Source organism: Typopeltis vanoorti, chromosome 8, assembly GCF_054136105.1.
Source record: "Typopeltis vanoorti isolate ZY-2024b chromosome 8, IOZ_Tvanoo_1.0, whole genome shotgun sequence".
In the NCBI taxonomy this organism is placed as follows: Eukaryota; Metazoa; Arthropoda; class Arachnida; order Uropygi; family Thelyphonidae; genus Typopeltis; species Typopeltis vanoorti.
In genome coordinates this window covers 55,243,737-55,261,099 of record NC_143556.1, presented here as the reverse complement: position 1 = coordinate 55,261,099, position 17,363 = coordinate 55,243,737, and the positions used below count along the sequence as shown (strand labels likewise).

The 17,363-nt window shown below is 35.0% G+C and overlaps 1 protein-coding gene across 7 annotated transcripts in view; it reads left to right on the top strand.

Moving 5' to 3' along the window:
• The window catches only part of LOC150104005 (uncharacterized), a 534,288-nt gene that overhangs the window by 479,389 nt on the left and 37,536 nt on the right, over window positions 1-17,363 (top strand). For all 7 annotated transcript variants that reach the window (XM_090397243.1, XM_090397238.1, XM_090397241.1 and 4 more), the window contains one exon: window positions 11,315-11,468. In XM_090397243.1, the coding sequence (XP_090253369.1) occupies window positions 11,315-11,468 (154 nt within the window). The remainder of the gene's footprint in view (window positions 1-11,314; window positions 11,469-17,363) is intronic.

The following is a 17,363-nucleotide window of genomic DNA, read 5'->3' as shown; positions in this document are numbered from 1 at the left end:
TGAACCTGGTGATGCATCATTCAGTACCAGCAGTATTTTAATTGACATGAATAGTCACTATTGTCATGGATCAAATGGAAAGAAGCGTGCCTATAAAAAAAAGATCAGTGTTTAATCATCTTGACTGGAAAATACTCTTCAAGTATTAAAGATCCCTTTAGATTATGTTCACCTCTGAAAAACCCAATGTTTTCATGACTGCTAACCAATCTTAGTCATTTTTGTGAAACATTATTAATTTTATAGTCAGTTTTTAGAACCATCTTTGATTAAAAAATAAAGAAGATATAAATTCTACATTTGTTTTTAACACTTTTGCATTCATAAGTATGAGGTTTCTTTCTCCTGGTAGTATAACTGGATGGGATTAGTGTTCTTTCGCATTTATTTTCCACTCATGAAAATGTACCCCCCCCCCACACACACCACCATTTTGAACCACTTGTACTTTACTTTTATCCTCCAGGTATAATTTAAGAATTCTGCTCTGCATGGTCCTATCATATTAACTTATTTGAGATGATTTAAAAATCAAGACCAAAGTGGAAGACATTATAATAATAACTAATTACAGAAGTCACTTAAATAAACGAATTATCTATTTCTGTAGGATTTTTGGCTTCATGTTTCATAGCCATTTTGATACCACAGTAAGAAGAGATAAACATAAAAACAAATAACAATTAAATTGAAAGTACATGATATTATATGCGCTATCAACTGCAGAAGAATAAATCCATCTACATTAATAGATCCATCCTTCCGTCATTGGCTTTAATAGGCATTAAGTGACCACGGTCTTCCAAGTATCCTTGGATTTCCTAACCATAATACAAGGATAAGGTGGTTACTCCTATGCATCTAAATATTGTCTGTGAATTGCATATTGTAAATTGTCTTTTCGATCAAAGGGCTTCGTCTATACCAACTGAGCTACTACAGAGGCTCGCATTAATAAATAACAAAAAATAAATAAAAATAAAAATATATAAAATATTTTAAATTTAAATAATTAATTACTGTTTTGTTTATTTTTGATAAAATAATCAATAATTATGGCCTTCATCTTAATCCTCCTGGAGAAGAAGTTTCTAGAATTTGTCTTCCATATGTTAAAGAACTGTCAAAAAAAAAAAAAAAAAAGACTTATTTGCCAGAATTGACCTAAAAGTGTTGTCATCCAGTTTGTAAACTTAAGACCTTCTGTATCTCTCCAAAAGACAAATATCCTCCTCTCTCTTATCCAGGAGTTTACAGAATTCCTTGTTCTTGTGACTTATGATATTATGAACAAACTGGTCGTTCCACACAGATTTGTCTTGAAGAACATCAGGAATATATTTCACTTAAAAGACTCCATAAATCTCTGTTTAGCAAGCCAAAATTTGTCTACAAAACAGAATTCAGCGGAATAATACTAAATTTTTACGCAAAAGTTTTTTTGTTTTTTTTTTTATCTGGAAAGATTGTACACCCTCTGTCCAAAAAGAAAGCGAACTTTTCGAAAATTGAAGAAACTAGTGGCACGACCTGTTGTATATTTTTGTTGTCGAAAGCGGCAACCTTCATTAGTGTTGTTGTCAACTGTTTATGACATTTGTTTCATTAGAAGCCGAGTTGTAGTGCCAAGAGTGACAGTGTGTTTTGACGAATGGTTGGAAAATAAGTTTCAAACAGAGCTGCGATTGACTTTTGTATTAAACATGGTAAAAGTTTTACCTAAACACATCAAATGCTTCAAAACACATATACGGTGATGAATGCTTATACCATACTCAAGTTTATGAGTGGTTTAAGCGATTTCAAAGTGATTGTGAGATGTTTGAGGACGACGAAAAGCCAGTCCGTCAAAAACCGGACTGAGCGAAGTTAACATTAAAAAAAAGTGCGTGATTTCATCAAAGAAAACCCGAAATCATCTGTGAGATTGATCGAAGGTGCATTGGGGGATTCCAAAATCAAATGTGCACAACATTTTGACTGAGAGTTTGGGCCTTCGTAAATTGAATTTGTGATTTGTTCCCCACAAGTTGCCTGACAACCAAAAAATGTATTGAATTGAACACTCCAAAGACCTCATTAAAGCCACTCGTAAGGACTCAAACTTCCCTGAAACAATCGCTACTGTGACAAAACGTGGTGTTTTGAGTATGATCCTGAAACAAAGTGCCAGAGTGATGAGTAAAGACCACCAGAAGAGGGGCATCCGAAAAAAAGTCGCTTGGAGAAGTCAAAAGTAAAGAAAATGCTTATTTGCTTCTATGATTCCAAGGGCATTATCCACAAAGAATTCGTTCCGCCTGGCCAAACGGTCAGTGGTGAGTTTTATCTCGAAGTTTTGAAGTGATTGATAGTGAGAATTCGTCGCATACAGCATGAATATCGTGATGCAGGCAACTGGTCACTTTTGCACGATAATGCACCATCTCATTGTTCGAACATTGTGAGAAAGTTTTTGAGCAAAAAACCAAGTTTGTGTGTTGGATCATTCACCGTATTCACCTGATTTAGCACCCTGGTGACTTCTTTCTCTTCCCCTGATTTCATTTGCTGATGAAAGGAAAGCAATACGACACCATAGAAAATATTCAAGCGGCAGTAACCACGACCCTCAACAGTATCCCAAAAACCAATATAAAAAACTCATTTAATGAATTAATTGACCGTGCCAAACACTGTATCGAAGCGCTTTATCTCTAGTGCTTTCAAACCTCATTGGAAGCCAGCTGCTCTTATCTGCTCCCTCCCAAGGATCCACTCTCTCCCCCCTTTCTGCTCCAGGTGCTTACAAATTTCTTGCAAATTATCTTATTATGGTTATACTTGGAGATCTGCTAATATTCACTTAGAAGAACACAGTCAATACAGCCATCACTGTAACTATGACAAGGCTGGTCTAGCTGAGCATGCTTTTGATAACTTGGAAAGAATCAAATGGAAAAGAAAAAAAAAACTACTATGCTTCACTGCAACAAATATAAACTTGAAAGACTTTTTATAGAACCAGCTGCAGATTTATTAAACCAGCCTAATCTTAGTAAACTATAGTTATGTTGAACTTTACAAGATTAGAGAAACTTTAATTCTTAGGCTTCCCACCCAACAGCTAAGGCTAGCCAACAGCACCCATAGAGGGTACCCCCTCATAGGACTTCAGGCTTTTAGTCTACTTCCCCCCCCCCACTTATTGTTTTGAGTGATTTTGTATGTACTTTTACCATTTTTGAGATTGTATCCCTGATACAATCTCATTTATGGTGACATAAATGAATGATAGGATCCAATAAACTTTTATTTTATTGTTCATCTGTGCTGTATTCATTCCATTAAACTTAATGAGTTTAAACCATCACACAGGCCTTAATACTAGACTGATCCAACTATTCTCTTCTAAGCAAAGAGTATATATGTTTATCTTAAAATTCAATTTTGGGGATGTTAAGAAAATAATTGATATATTTATACTTGGTAGGGAGGATATATAATATATGGACAGTTTTTTTTTTTATTTTATTTTTATTATTTGTATTGGGATTGAGTTTTATGGCCAGTTGCCAGTCAAATTCAGATATCTCAGCTGTGATACAATCTCATAATTTTAAAAATACTGAACATTTCTATAATATTATCAAATGGCAGCATATCTACAATATTACATATGCTGCCATTTGATAAATGAGCTTCTTTTGTGACTATCCAAATCTTGTCACCATTCTACAACCCCTACAGCTTTCTCTTTGCACTGAACATTGCATTATCATCTGTGATTTCAGATGAATTTCAGGTTCCCATCCTTTTCTTCTTAATTAAAATGTATGTGGCATCTACTATTGATTTAGATTTAGATTCCAAACTCATCCTATCTTTTTCTTTTGTGTAATATTCTTTGGAAAATATTCAATATTACCACTGAATATGAATGTTTGTGGATTCTAGATTTCAGAATCAGGCATCCATGTCCTCCATCACCCAAAGTAGATGTTGTCTAACCAGCCTATACTCTAGTTGTGAAATGTTTAATTTTTTTTTTTTTTATGACACTGTGTCCTGTTATCTTTTCTATTTAGTCTTGTAATTAATTTTGTGATAAGATTCTGCAGACTGGAGAATAAAATGGTCTAAGAATCATACAATTGATCTGGATTATGCTGATGGCTTATTCACAAATAATATAAGAGAAGCAAATTCCTTTATTGCTGGTTGATAATGCTGGGAGTCAACCAGATTTGATTATCAATACTGAGAAAATGGTATAAAGATGAATCCTCCATCTTTCTTAAAGGATGTGTGTAGAGCAAGCCTCTCACTTCAGTTATCTTAGTAGCTATGTAACTGATATTGGTGAAGTGAGGAATGAAGTAAGTAGATGTTTGAGTATGGCTTCAGGGATGTTCAAAACTTTTTTGAAAAGTTGGGAAAGACAGCAGAACATAAGTAAAAAAAAAAGGAAACCTTAAAATTTACAATAGTCTGGTTATCTCTGTTTTGTGTTATGGAGCTGGGATTATGTAAGAGTGATTATTGGAGACTTGATGCTTTTGATTAATGGTGTTGAAGGAGTATTTTGTGGGTAAGATTGTTTGACTTGATGTATAACATTGATAAGATATAGCAGAGGAGTGGTCTGAAAAGTTCTTGGCCTAACAATGAAAAAACGAATTTATAATTTCAAAATTATTTTTATTTTTCAACATAAGCTCCCTTAAGACTAATACATTTATTCCAGCAATGCTCCAGCGCCATTATCCTGTCCCTGTAGTGGTTCTCAGTAAGATCTGCAAAATACCCCCTCTACAACTGCAATCACCTCTTGATTCAAAGAAAAACACTGACCAGCGAGGAAGAGTTTTAATTTTGGGAAGAGATAGAAGTCCGAGGGAGCCAAATCTGGGGAATAGGGTGGATATTCCAACAATTCATAGTGCAGATCCCTTAATTTTCCCATTGCCAAAACACCTTTGTGAGCAGGTGCATTGTACTGATGAAAGATGATTTGTTCCTTCTGCAAACTGGGTCTTTTCTCATGGATTTTGTCATCTAGTCGGGTTAAAAGATCGGAATAATATTCTCTGGTTATTATTTTACCCTTTTCAAGATAATTAAGAAACAAAATGCCTTTAGCATCCCAAAACAACGATGCCATGACCTTTCCTGTTGATGGAATCGAATTTGTCTTCTTTGGCACCGAACAACCAGCTTCTATCTACCGTTTTGACTGCTGTTTGGATTCTGGTGTGTATTGGTGAATCCAAGTCTCATCCATTATAATAAATCAGCATGCAAAATCAGTTTTATTCTTGTTAAAATGCTCCAAGCACTGTTCAGAGATTATCATGTGAGTGCATTTTTGATCAGTGCATCACCCATCTTGCACAAAGCTTTTTTTTTCATTTGCAATTCTTCATGCAAAATATATCGTACACGTTCTTTTGAAATGCCTATAGTCTCAGCAATTTCATGCACTTGATCAGTGATTTCTGGTGTTACACTTTTTGGACGTCCTTCACATTGATCATCTTCAAGGCTGGTACGGCCGCATTTAAATTCAGCAGCCCATTTCTTAATTGTCGAAAATGAAGGAGAAGAGTGCCCATAAACTTTTATAAACTTCAAATGAATTTCTTTTGCCATTAAACCTTCTTTTACAAAGAATTTTATAACCGCATGATACTGAATTTTATCCATTTCAAAGGATACAGACAACACTTTTGCTTTAGACAGCTGTATAAAACAAACTACTTGATAGACTAACTTGCAATTTCACATGGATGCTTATGACAGATGTACAAACTTAGAAAGAAAAAAAAAATCTTACCGAGAGTGTTGCCAGCTATGGTCGAGGCCAAGAATTTTTCAGACCACCCTCGCATGATGGTTTAGCCACATTGTCAGAATACAGGACCTTCACATGATCAGCAAGATTATATTAAATGAATCATAAGTAATTAGGAAAGAGATTGGCCCCAAATGAGATTGACAGTATCAAAGAAGATCTTAATAGAATTAGCATTTAGTTGTATAAAGCATCAGTGTGTACTCATGACAGTGTAGAAAGCTTCAATCTGGTCTGACCTCCACAACTATTAGTTGCTTGAGGAACTTGTATATGTACTCTCAATTATCGGGGTTAATGAAATGGGAGGTGGTGCTGGATATGAAAAAACACTTCCTAATTTTTTTCTGTTTAACAAGTATAATGTTTATTCTAGCTATAATGCCTCATACCGTATATTCATAAGCATTATTTATTCGGGTAATGTTATTTTTGCTTTGCTTTTTTTTAAGATTTCCTAGGATGTACAATCTGAAATTATGCATATCAAGAAATTATATTGCTAAATTACAACACTACAAAAGTTCACACCTTTATCTGGACAGACTCTTCTCTAACAAACAAATAAACATGCACTTCCTACTTCCTTTGTGTGCAAGTATTTGCCAGCAGATTAATCACACAAGGACATATCCACATATTATGTATATAGCATAGTATTTAATTTTACGAATCAATATTCAGTAATTTAAAGAAAAAGTCATGTTAGAAATATGCATACCAATAAGATTAAGATTTTATTTACATCATAGATTATATATGAAAAACAAACAATATAAATACAGGTAACCCTTGTGTAAAGCAGCTTATACAACGCGGTTTTGATATAACGCGGTCTACAAATTGTAGTGACCCTTGTTCAACACGGTTTCGATAAAAATGGTATTGAATTGTAGTAACCCTTCATTATTCATATATTTTTCACAGCACGACTTAAAAATCAAATTAACTTCATTAAATTTCTGTCTGCCCTTATCTCGCATGTAGTTATAAGTAGTGAATTTATATTAGGGGAAATACCTTTTAGCATGCATGTACGTCAATTGTTTACCATATGAAGTTTTTATTGTTGAAAATTGTCTTCTTTTCTGCCAGGAAAGCGCATTAAAAATCATAAGTGTGTTAATCTCAAGCTGACGCTTTATTTTTTGGTGAGTTACATACATAATTAATGTGTAATGCGTTTTTTTTTTTAATATAAAAAAATTATTTTTATAGTAATGGCTAGTAAAACTTCAGTGAAAGGGAAAAAACCAACATTGAAAAGAAAATTCATTTCCCTCCAAGAAAAAAAATAAAATCTTGGATTGGTTGAAAAATTGAGAAAAACCGGTTGTTGTAAGGATTTTGAATTTAAGTAAATCAACAATTCGAACAATCAAACAAAATGAACATAAAATCTGAGAAAATGTAATTGCTGGGCCAACAGTAAGTGCAAAAGCATGTTGCTCATGTACGGGATATTCTAATGGGAGACATGGAGAAATCTCTAATGATTTGGACTGCACTCAAAAGAAAATTCCTTTGGATGGAAATCTTATTAAACAGAAAGCTCTCAAAATTTATAAACATTTAAAAGAACTTGATTAAGATTCTTCAGAAGAAAGCTCTCAGCATGGATTTTGTGCCAGTAAGGGTTGGTTCAAAAACTTTAAAAAGCAGTTTTCCTTGCATAATCTTAAAATCTATGGAGAATCAGCAGACGTAGAAGCTGCCTGGAAATACCCAGGAGAACTTGGGTATTAATATTGAATTAATTTATTTGGAAAGAGATTTCAGTGAGGAGGAACTGGTACAATTAATTGATGACGTCGAACCAAATGGCGGGCTTCGAACCTTCTGTCGAAGATTCTGATTGTGATGAATCCAATAAAGAATTCATGAAGAAATTAGCAGAAAGATTGGACTTGGCAAGAAAGTTAGGCTGGCCTGGTTGACCGAGTAGTTAGCATATCCACTCTCCAGCCAAAAGGCTGTGGGTTTGAATCCCACTGTGGGCATGGATGTTTGTGATTATCTTTGAAAATACTAGTGGTGGTGGTAGTCAGCAGTAGATGGCATTGGTGTAGATGATGAAGTTGCGGTTGGTGGAGAGTTATATAGTAGATGCCCTCCCTCGATGAGTCTTTGGGCTCCCTGGAGGCATTAAATAATAATGACGATAATAAAATTTTACGGATAATGATCCCTCAATGGAGTGCTCCAGAAAATTCATAAGAACAATTGGATATTTGTTTAGCTCCATATTATGGACTTAATAAAAAAAATGCAGCATAGTTATAAGCAAGCTTATAACTGACTTCTTGATAACTAAGCTAGCCGAAGTATGCAATGAGAATTATACAAATGATGTCCAAGAGATTTCAAGTGATCACGACGTTTGTCCACTCATAAATAAGGAACATCTATTAAATGTTATTTTTGAAGACAGTGATGACAATTAAAATATGCACTTTATTTTATTTTGCCTAAAACATTACGCATTATGTGCAATGAAGTTTACGTACAATTTGTTTTTTATAATTTTTTACTATGTATTTGTTTCATAGTTTATGTTTTCTTAACTTACATCAGTTATCTGAATTAAATAAAAATATTTTTTGTTGGATATGTCATTGTTGTTTATATAATTTAAAAAAAAAACGATTTCAGAAAACATAACCCTACTTTTTCTGTGTGATCTGAATTTCGCATTCGTGTTATACGAGAGTTACCTGTATTTCATTTATTTTTGCAGTCTGTGACCATGTGCACTTAATATATTGTAAAGTTCAGTGTTACTGTCGACTCTCACTATAACATTCACATTGACATTTCAATTAATTTAATTGTGGAATTAAATACAATTTAATGATGGAATTAAAACTACGTAGAAACAGAAATAAAATAGATAATTTACTTAGATAAACTAAATATTTGCAGCCTGACTTCTTGCCAGCTGAAGCAAGCTAGCATTATCAAAGACAACTTTGAAAAGGCTGAGTGTGCATTTAAAAATTGCCTTTGAAAATTTGCACAACAAAGGCTAAAACTAAAATGACCTGCAAAACAAGGATAGTTATGTGTATGATGGGTGACAGTGGCACTCTCTGCAGTGATGTTCTGTGATTATTGCCGATGATCAGTGTGCCAAAATTTATATAGAATTAAGCCATCATTTCTATTAGAGTTCACTGGATTTTGTAGCACAGGAACTGCTTCCAGGAACAGTCTCTGTTATTTAAACTGGGATCTGTGTAGTAGTTTCACTTCTTGTACCTGCCAAAATGGTCTTCATCCAAGGTATGCTGAGAAAATTCACCTTTTGTTTGTCCATACTGAATATATTTTTTAATTTTCTCCTTACTATGGTGGCAGTCTATCCAAAGTACTTGATCCCACATTGACAGCGAATACTTTAAACACCTGGGCAGGAGAGAAGATCCTAGCTGTCTTTAATTTGCCTGAGTGGTTAAGTAGAGACTTTGTCTAGAAGTTTGTAGACTATTCTGATTTTGTATTCTTTCAAAAGTGAGCTCAGTTTAATTGTTGTACCTTTAATGTAGGATAAGGATTCTGTTCAAAATGTGTAAGTAGAGTCTCTTGTTTCAGATGCATTGCAGATCCTGAAGACAAAATTCACTCTGCACTGGAGGCTAATGTTTTGAAAGTTTCAATTTTTCTGGGCAGGATGGTAATGTGAAGTGGAATGTATGTAATCTGCCTATCTGTGTGGGCTTCCAGTTGACTGAACATGTGAGGGACCCATCCAATTGCCTGATAACTAAAGTAGCCAAGAAGTCCAGAGTCTTTTTATTTATTTATTCCCCCCCCCCCTTCAGCCATTCTGAAGAGTGAAAAGAATGGGCTGAATGAATGGTAAAGACATACTTTTGGCTCATGTGGGGCGAATTAAGTGCCATCATTTCTAAAGATTCAATGTACAAGCTAGCAATGGAGGGTGAAAAAAAAAGATGGAGAAAAGTGAACTTAGCACACAGATTCCAGTTAAAAACACAGACATTGTTTTAAAGAAGCTGCTTATCTGCTACAGAGCACAGTGAACTGTAATAAAAATGCAGTCATTTCACACAAATTTTGACGTTACACTTATAAGCAATAATCATTGACCATCATTCTTGACCTTTATACATGTAACTGTCTTTGTTCTGGAGGTCATTTGAATTTTAGTTTTTGTTGAGTATGTATAATCAAAGTTGCCTTTGATAATGCTAGCTTGAGCTGGTGAAACATTAGGTTATAAATATTTCGTTTATCTAGTAAATTATTTGTTTCATTTCATGTCTGCAGTTTCTCCATAATGAGAGTCAACTGTACAGTGCTACCTCTTACTTCAATGGAGAGTGTTGTAATGTTTTTTTCTGGACATTTTATTTACATCATCCATTAAGAATTCTACCAATATCTTGATATTATATAGACCTACACAGTCATTGCAAGAAGAAAATCAGATGTGTGTCTGTAGTACAGATTTTACTATAGACACATTTTACTACAGGAATGTGTCTGTAGTAAAATGTTTCACTTTGTTGAAATGAAGAAAATTCTACTTTGTCAAACTGTTAATATATCATCATCATCATCATCATCAAATTCCTGCCATGTACCCTCAAGGGGTGTACAGGATATGACAGTACTACATGAAAAAATTACATCATTACTGGCTTCCTATCTACAATTTTCCTCCAAATCAGTCTGTTACTTGTCAAGACTCCAACATTATCAGATCTTATATTTCTATCGTCTAAGGCACTTTGTACCGTATCAATCCACCTATATCTTGGTCTTCCTCTGGGTCGTTTTCCTGCCAACCTGGCAGAGAACACTTGTTTTGCTAATCTTTCCTCTCCCATTCTATTTAAGTGACCATACCATCTGAGATTAGCTCTGCTAACGCATTCCTGGAAGCTGACAATGTCAAGTTCTTTCCTAATATCCTCATTTTTAATATGATATTGCCATTGATGCCATCTGTTCACGCCTCTAATCTTTCTCAGGACTCTCATATCTGCGGTCTCTAGTCTTTGGTCAAGTGTTTTACTTCTGACCCAGCTCTCAGATCCATAAGTTAAAATTGGTTTGAACACAGTCTTGTATACAGCTAATTTAGTGTTCCGACTAATTTCTTTCTTATTCCATATGAATTTATTCAATTGACTTCCCACGATACCAGCTTTGCTGATTCTGTTGTCTATTTCTATATTTAGTTTACCATCTTCAGTAAAAATTGTGCGTAAGTAGCTGAAATGTTTTACTTGTTCCACAGGTTCTCCATTCACAACACAGTTGACATTTTCAATGATTCTGCCTATTTTCATTGTCTTTGTCTTTTTATTGCTGACCTTCATACCATATCTATTACAACAGCTAATCAATTTATGGTCAAGTTAATCAAGCTAATCAAGTTAATATATATATATATATGTGTGTGTGTGTGTGTGTGTGTGTGTGTTTTAATTAACTTCTGTGATTATTATACAGGGTTTGGTGCAAGTCCCTCATTTGGAAGTAATCCAAACTTTGGTGGTTCACCAACCTTTGGCAATTCTCCAACATTTGGAAGTGGAGCAACCTTCTCCAATCCACTGGTTGGAAATACCTTTGGTGCTGGAAATCAAGCACCTGGATTTGGATCGTAAGTATGCATTTAAAAAAATTCTTATCGCTATTATAAAAAACATTTTTTTTTTTAGTTTTAATATTAATAAAAAAAACTTACCCAAGTTATTCATGGGAATATAACAATGATCTATATTTCAGTTTTTTAGCACTGGAAAAGGCATATGACAAGGTGGCAAGAGAAAAGCTATTAAAAATATTAGTTATAGGATGTTATATCACGCAGGACATAGTCTATATTTGAGTTTTTACTCAGCAGTTGGAATTGAAGGGGGTAGAAGAAGATGGTTTGATATAAAATCAGGTGTGAGACAAAAGTGCACACTATTTCTTCTTATTCATCATCCTGTATAGGTCATATGATGAAAGTGGCATTCAACCTGATATCTAAATTGGAGGCATTATTTTCAGCTTTTTACTTTATGCAGATGTGGTTATATTTAAATATATCCAGTACAGCTGTACTGGATTTCTTAACTAAATTGAATAACTGCTATAACAAATTTAGCATTAAATCAACAGTATAAATAACAGACTTTGAAAATAGGTGGGCATGTGTTGAAATATCATCTGCACCCTGAATGGAGAACACATAGAACAAGTGAATAATTTCAACTAAAATAGGCATATTTTTTAATGAATATGCAAATTAAATATGGAAATAGACAACAAAATTAGCAAAGCTAGTATGATGGGAAGTCAACAAAATATGTGAAATAAAAAAGAAATTAGTCAAAATACTAAACTAGCTTTTTACAAGTGAGTGTTCAGACTAATTTTAACTTTTGAATCTGAAAGCTGAGTTAGAAACAGAATAGCTGATTGAAGGCAAGAGTCCACAGATATGAGAGTTCTGTGAAATATTAAATGGCCTTAATGGCAGAATCAGTAAAAATGAAAATATTAGGTAGTCTTAAACATATTGAGAGGAAAGGTTAGCAAAACAATGTTTCATCAGATCTGGCAAAAGATCCAGAGGATGACCAAGATTCAGGTGGATTGTTGCAGTTAGAAGTGCCTTATAAGATATGACAGCATTAGAGTCCTGACTAATAACAGCCTAATTTGGAGGTAAATTGGCAATAGGAAATTAATACTACATAAAAATTTTATTTACTAACATAGTATCCTGTATATCCCTTGAGAGTACATATCAAAAATTTGATAATAACTAAAGTTACTAGCTTAAATTGAGTGAAACATTTTGCTGATAATTCCCATTGATTTTACCTCTCTACTTTGAGATCTTTATCAAATTACAGCTTGTATTAAGAAGCATACACAAACTATGTTGATCAAACTGAAGACTGTAGTTCATCATTTAAATATTCACAGATGGTATTGTTAGATGGCGATAAAGTGGAAATTTATGAATTCCTATCTTATCACAGTCTAACATGCTTTTCCAAACCAAAGAATGAGATAAATACAGTAAATTGCCTCTAAGTGTAAAGTAAGTAATGTGTATGCATGTATCAAATGTGTTCTGTTATGAAAAGGTTAAATAAGTATGTATTTTGTGCCATTCACGAATGTGGTTAATTTAATATTGAAAGTATAAAACATTAGCAGAGCATTATAAAACATGTATAAAAGAGTTATGGAATGTAAGCACAAATTCAACAGTTGGGGGGGGAGTCAAGTCCAAAGGTTACGTGAGGAAGTGGCTCTCCCCAAGCAAACAACGTGATGCCAGCGTACATGCAATAGCGGGGGAGAGATATGGATGCTGTGACGTAGCAATATGTGTGAGTTGGCTGGACATCGAAAAGGGCGAGAATCACCGAGAAGAATAGGGGAAATATAAGGGTCATGTGACCCTGTAACAAGGCTTTTTTTCCCTGGATTTCCTGTGTGTTCATCCCTCGTAGTGGTGGAGAGGGTGACGGTGCCTTGATGTCGGACGGCTCCCGATAGGCAGCTACAGTCTTGGCGGCCGTATTCTCTGCGAAAAGAAACTAGTCTGGCTATCCACAGAAGGCCAGTTTCCTGTGAATCTATGAAGCACTAAAGAGCCGAAAAGGGAAGAGAAGTAGACTTTGTTTGTGTTTAACAAAATATGTGCCATGTTAATATGTTATGGAAAAGGAACATTAATGTTATAGGATAAGATTGTATTGCTATCAGTTTAGAGGGATATTGAAAGTAATCTTACTATCTGTCGTTGTGTTTAAGTTCACTTTTATATTGAATGAAGTTAAGGATATGTTAGAGTAAAGAATTGGCATAACATAAAGAGATTGTGAAAGATATGAATGTTATCTTGTGTAGTCTGACAGAGCTACAGAGTTTTAGATTGATTGTGATAATAGTACATGATTAATGCATTAGCGAAGGTTAATATAATTCTTACTTTAGGAAGCTACTGTATAATATTTTATAAGGATAATAGTAGTGTTTGAATTTTATATACCTTGTCTGAAACTCCCTTAAGATGGGATTTAACTTAGTGTTATTATGTGTATCAACTTTTGAGTATAATAAACCTTGCTTTTGATTCTAACAAAGACTTTCTGTGATTCCTGGAATCCGATGCACCGCTTATAAAATATTAATGCGAACCTATGCGGGATATTTGAAAATAGTATATTTTGGTCACGTCTGCAGAGTTGATAGGTATCATTAAGTACTGTCCAGAGATTGCCTCTTGGTTGTTAATGTTTAATAATCTAATAGCGAAACAAATAAATTTCTTGGCATTTTACGAGAGGTAAATCTTAGACACTCTGATACTGCCTCTATCTCGAGGAAATTCCATTGTCCCTCAGAGGTACCACGTGCTACCCGATAGTGTATTAAGGAGATAAAGCAACAAAGGTTTAAAATAAGTGTGAATAAGAAGAAGCGATGCAACATAAATGGCTCAGCGGTAGGATAGTTATAATAAGGAAGAAAAAGTTACAACATAAATGGCAGTAGGATATTGATAGAATAAGGTTAATATAGAAGAAGGTTTAGGTTAGGAAAGAAAGAATAAAATAGACAACCATTGTACAATAAAAAACCAAGAATTGGACACAACAGTATGTCTCATAGCATCCAGGGCACCCAGCAAGTGCACACCTTTCAAAAGCCATGGACATTGTGAACAATTTCATAAACAGTGTATTTACTCAAGTTCACCACTTGTGCAGTTTCACTTGCCAGTCTTCAAGAACAATGCCCTTAATGCACGAACTGTTGCCTTGCTCGATGAAGGTCTGCCTGATGTTGATCTTCAATTTCATCATGGCCCACTTTAAATTCATTTCACCAAAACACAACTGCTTCTTTAACATCACCTTTTTGCCATTCACAGCAAAAATTTCACGGACACCTGTTTTGGACCACACTCTCACTGTAGCTGCCTTTTTGCAACTGGAATTAGCTGGGAAGCAACAGTAGTGCCACACTGCAGTGGCACTCTCTTTGAGCATTATTAATTAACCTATCTGAGGTAAACTAGCCAGAAAAATCACACAATTTACAGACAATACAGCGGCTTTATTGCCTTAATTGCTTCAGCTGTAAATCAAAAACGACCCAGCATGAAGCTGTCAGTCAAAAGAGGTTTCAACAATTACATGGCTGGTGGTGGTGGTCATTTTGAACACCACTGTATTTCTTTTACCAGTTGCCAAAGGATCTATGTTTATTTCATGACATTTTGTCTTCTATCTGCATTGCAGACTGTCCGCATATGTGCTGTTGCTGCAATGGAACCATACTTTTTGGGACTTTTTCATTAGTTTTGGAATACAGAATGATAGGTGTGGGATCACAGCACATACTGTAATGTGCTGGGTTTTAGACAACCTCTGCAATTCAACATGAAATTGCATATAATCATTCCCTTCCCTCGCTTACTAAATAGCTTAAGCAAATTACAATGTACAATAGAAAATACATTAAAATAAATTTTAATACACTTCCAATATTTCAGCAAAGTTGCGTTGCCATTACCACAGGAACTTAAATACAAGACACGTGCACGCAAGCACAACACACAGTAAATGAGGAATGAAGCAGGAAGCTATTCTTTCTCCTAAAAGTAATGATGGTGCCCTCTAGCGGGCAATGTTGGTATTCTTGGCTGATTGGGCTGAAGGTCTTCTGATGTAAGTTTCCCAAATTTGGGGCAGTCTCATGCAACCAAATTTGTTGAGGTTTGGATTGTTTCTTAGAGATGAGGCTGATTCCATGAATAGCGTTTCATATTTGAATTTACTACGGCGTATTATTGTGGCTTTCTTCCATCTTATTCTATGGCGGGTATCCAGCGCATGGTCTGCAAGACCAGAGTGGCTGTATTGGTGAAAATGGATGTAGTCTTTGTGTTCTGAAATTCTGATATTATCTGTCCTATAAGGTCTGTAACAAGAAGTTAGGTCATTATTAATATGATTAACGGCTATTTTAGCCTGTTTTTGTTTAGGAGTGTCCCTTATATTTAATACATTGGCTAACATAACTCAAAAGGGGTATATATATATATAATTTAGGACATTACGGGTGAGTGTAGAAGGCAATTATGGCAGAATAAAAAATGTTGAAAAATTATGTACATACCTTGATTTTGGTTTAAAGATGCCTTCTAAATCCAAGCTCTTGTGGAAGGGGGGGGAAGAGAGGGAAAGAACATGGGGATGTACTTGGGACACGGGAAATAAGTTTGGGAACCCGGGTTACTATTAATAATATATATATAAATATATATATATATATATTATTTTGTTGTGGGGAGAGGGGGGGGGGGGAAGGAAGGGGAAGGGTATCCTTATGTGGAAACTGGGGCAAGGGTTTACGGGGTGTGGACCGTTTCGGTCATCGTCTGACCATCGTCGGAACTTTGTGGGAATGGCTGTAGGGCTATGTCAAGGCTGCCGTATATAAATTATAAATTATATATATATACCCCTTTTGAGTTATGTTAGCCAATGTATTAAATATGAGGGACACTCCTAAACAAAAACAGGCTAAAATAGCCGTTAATCATATTAATAGTGTTTTAGAGGAGTAGCATGGGAATTTCCCAGAAATTATACTTAGTTAGGTCATGTTTTTTTAGGATTTTTGTAATTTTTTCCGAGGTGCCTCGGATATATGGAATGGAAATGGATTTAGAGTAATCCTTGTTGTGAAGTGGGGGGAGAGGTTGTACTTTATTGGTTTCAATATTTTTTGAAACCAATAAAGTACAAACATGGCCACAACTTCGCTATTGTGCCCAGAAGAAACCTGCTGAAGACATTATGATACAAATTGAACGCTGGATACGACACCTACCAAACCATGTCGGCAATGATATTAGACTGGATGTGGCTTGTGTTCTGACCAAAGCAAAACCACCAAAAAAACAACATGCCCAATAAGGAAATTAAATCTCTGCAAGAATTAAAGAAAAACAAGGAAATAATAATCACCAAAGCGGATCAAGAGAACACCACTGTATTACTTAACCAAAAGGATTACACAGGTAAGCTGAATGATCTATTGTTAGATCGGGCTACTTACCTCCCTATCAAGTACAATCCTACCAATCCACAAATATTAGAAAACTCCACAGGCTCCTTAAGAGGTTCACTTCTTGGCCTGTAGAAGTCAAGTTAAAGTAAAACCGTTTCACTCCATACCCCCCCCCCCCCATATATATATATATATGGACTCCCAAAAATACATAAAGATAATGTGCCATTACGTCCCATAGTGGATGGCATTGATTCCCCCACATACAAACTAGTTAAACATTTGGCCAATGCCCTCACACTATACTGGCAACACACCTTCACACATAAAATACTCGGCCCACTTCAAAGCCAGCATAGAAAACCTTACACTCAAACACACTGATGTAATGGTCAGTTTTGATGTCTCCTCCCTATTCACAAATGTCCCACTCTAAGAATCCTTAGAGCTAATAAAAGCTAAATTT